A 2,871-nucleotide genomic window follows, 5' to 3' on the forward strand; every position below is an offset into this window, starting at 1 on the left:
CTTTAAACTCAGTGATCCACCTGCCTCTGCCTCCCAAGTGCTGGGATCAAAGGCGTGCACCACCACGCCCAGCTATTTTTAGTAATCTTGAGTTTTTCATGTAGAGGGATGTTATGGTTTGAGAGTGTTAACTGCTAGCACCAGTATCTGTTTTATTCTTGGGGTTTTGGAGTATATTTCTGAATTCTCAAAGTTTTATTTTGTCTTGTATTTAGGAAACTGTCACTGTCAGAGTATTTCGTGATTCCTGAAAGATACTTTGACATCTTTTATTAAAGTTTATTGGTGGTTTTACTGTACACTTCCGAAAAGATGCACATAGGATTCTTTCAAAGCTTTATTTTATTTTTGTACTGCTATTTTCCCTCAATGTGTGTGTGTTTATGTGTGGGTGTGCATGTGTGTGTGGTTGCCAGAGGTCAACCTCAGGCGTGCTTCCTCAGGCACTCTCCAGTGGGCCTCAGGATCAGCCTTTCTTTGCTTCTTTAGCACTAAAATTACAAGGCCTGCCCCTGTCTTAGTTAGGTTTCTATGGTTGTAATGAAGCTCCATGATCAAAAGCAAGCTGGGGAGGAAAGCATTTATTTTACTTATCACTGAAGGAAGTCAGGACAGGAACCCAGAGGCAGGAGCTGATGCCGAGGCCATGGAGGAGTGCTGCTTCCTGGTTTGCTCTCCATGGCTTGCTCAGCGTTTTTGGTTTTTTTTTTTTTTTTTTTTTAACAATACTCAGGACCATCTGCCTAGAAATGACTCCACCCGCAATAGATTGGCCCTCGTACATCAATCAGGGCTGCCTATACTGAGGCATTTTCTCAATTCAGGTTTTCTCCTCTCCAGTGACTCTAGCCTGTGTTGAGTTGACCTAAAACTAGCCAGCACAGCCTGTGGGGTTTTTGTTTGTTTGTTTTGTTTTGTTTTTAATGTGTGGCTAGGGATGGTACTCCGGTTCCCAGGCTTAGTCCCCAGCCAGTTAACCATCACAACTGTCTTCCCAGCACTGTAGTGTTATTTCCCCCTCTCATTTCTAAAAATCTGAGTCTAAATCAATCTGTATCTGCACTCTTTTCCCTCAATGCTTTCTGAGATTATGACCTTCCAAGCCTTTTTCTGTTTCTTTCTGAAAGTTTCTTACCTTATATATATGACAGCAGTGACTTTGGCATTGCCTTTAAATGCTAAAATCTGCTGACGTGGTCAGCTGTGAGATTGAGTCTTCTGTTCAGCATTTTTATTTTTATGTGTCAGGCTGAAGACTTGAAAACGCTAATCAGACACATGGAGCACTGGGCACATAGGCTATTCCCCAAACTGCAATTTGAAGACTTTATTGACAGAGTTGAAAACCTAGGAAATAAAAAGGAGGTTCAGGTAAGTGTGATTATCGTGACTGTCATTCACAGTGCTGAGCAGTGCAAGGATGGGTTTAGTTGAGGCTGAATTGCTGTTTAGGAATCTTCCTTTTGAAATCTGTCTCATTAAGACAGGAACATTAATAGTCATTATTTGAAGTACAGCTCTTTCATGTGTGAATAAATGATTGTTCCCTTCCCAATGGAAAAAAAAAATATCTTTTTCTTTTTAGACCTGTTTAAAACGAATTCGACTTGATCTGCCTATTGTACATGAAGATTTTGTTAACAATAATGGTAATTACAAGTTTATTCACCTTATTACAACATAGCTTTTAGAAATGGGTCTAGCTTGAGTAGGCAGTATTATGTATACAACTGAGATCTTAACCTAATATTTATGTAATTACAGTGTAGTTAATAAATAGTTAAGTCCAGAGTTTGGTAAGTCCTAGAATGTAGTTGTGTTTTGTGAGTGTGTGTTTGTGTGTATAGTGTGCTCATATTTGTTAATGTGGGTATAGACAGCATAGGACAACCTACTATAACCTTTCACCTTGTCAGTCTCAGGGATCAGTCTCATGTCATCAGGTGTGGCAGCAAGTACTTTTGTTTATTACTGAGACATCTCAGCCCAGTGATATTTATATTTGATACTAGTTTCTATTTTAGCATTGGAGTTAGCATATAGAAGAATGTGTTTCAGTATGGTGACACATGCCTTTAAACTCAGCACTTAAGAGAGAGCAGTAGATGGATCTTATGAGTTGAAGGCCAACCTGGTACATACTGAGTTCCAGGACAGCCAAGGTTACTTAGAGCCTGTCTCACTCCCTCTTTCTAAAAGAATGTGCTGCTGGAGCGAGTGGGGCCGGAGCGAGCGGGAGAAGGGAAGGGGGTCGGGGGAAGAGTTGAAAAAATAAAAAGGAATGTGCTTTACTATGAGGCTTTTCCTGTGAATATCACGGTACTTTGCTCAAGTCCATGTTACTTCTCTTGACTCCCCCACTCTTGAAATTCACTTCCTAAAAATATGATGGTAGCCTGGCATAGTGGTACACATGCTTTTAATCCCAGCACTCCAGGGCTGGTGAGATGGCTCAGCTGTTAGAACACTGACCGCTCTTTTAGAGGCCCTGATCTGATGTCCTCTTCTGGTGTGTCTGAAGACAGCGACAGTGTATTCATATACATTAAATAAATCAAAAGCAAACAAACAAAAAATTCCCAGCACTCAGGAAGCAGAGGCAGGCAGAGAGTTCTGAATTTGAGACCAACTGTATAAGGAGCTCCAAGGACAGCCAGGGCTATATACTGAGACTATCTCATGCAGACAATTAAAAAAAACCATGATTGCAGTATCATTAGACAAGTTATAGAAAGTATCTATAAAAGCCGGGCGTGGTGGCGCACGCCTTTAGTCCCAGCACTTGGGAGGCAGAGGCAGGTGGATTTCTGAGTTCGAGGCCAGCCTGGTCTACAAAGTGAGGTCCAGGACAGCCAAGGCTACACAGAGAAA

The 2,871-nt window shown here is 41.4% G+C and overlaps 1 protein-coding gene across 4 annotated transcripts in view; it reads left to right on the forward strand.

The window, feature by feature from the left end:
• Tipin (TIMELESS interacting protein) overlaps positions 1 to 2,871 on the forward strand; it is a 35,107-nt gene that overhangs the window by 10,199 nt on the left and 22,037 nt on the right. For all 4 annotated transcript variants that reach the window (XM_021171472.1, XM_021171473.1, XM_021171474.2 and 1 more), the window contains exons 5-6: positions 1,249 to 1,371; positions 1,586 to 1,649. In XM_021171472.1, coding sequence (XP_021027131.1) covers positions 1,249 to 1,371; positions 1,586 to 1,649 — 187 coding nt within the window. The remainder of the gene's footprint in view (positions 1 to 1,248; positions 1,372 to 1,585; positions 1,650 to 2,871) is intronic.

This window comes from Mus caroli, chromosome 9 (genome assembly GCF_900094665.2).
Source record: "Mus caroli chromosome 9, CAROLI_EIJ_v1.1, whole genome shotgun sequence".
Classification (NCBI taxonomy): Eukaryota; Metazoa; Chordata; class Mammalia; order Rodentia; family Muridae; genus Mus; species Mus caroli.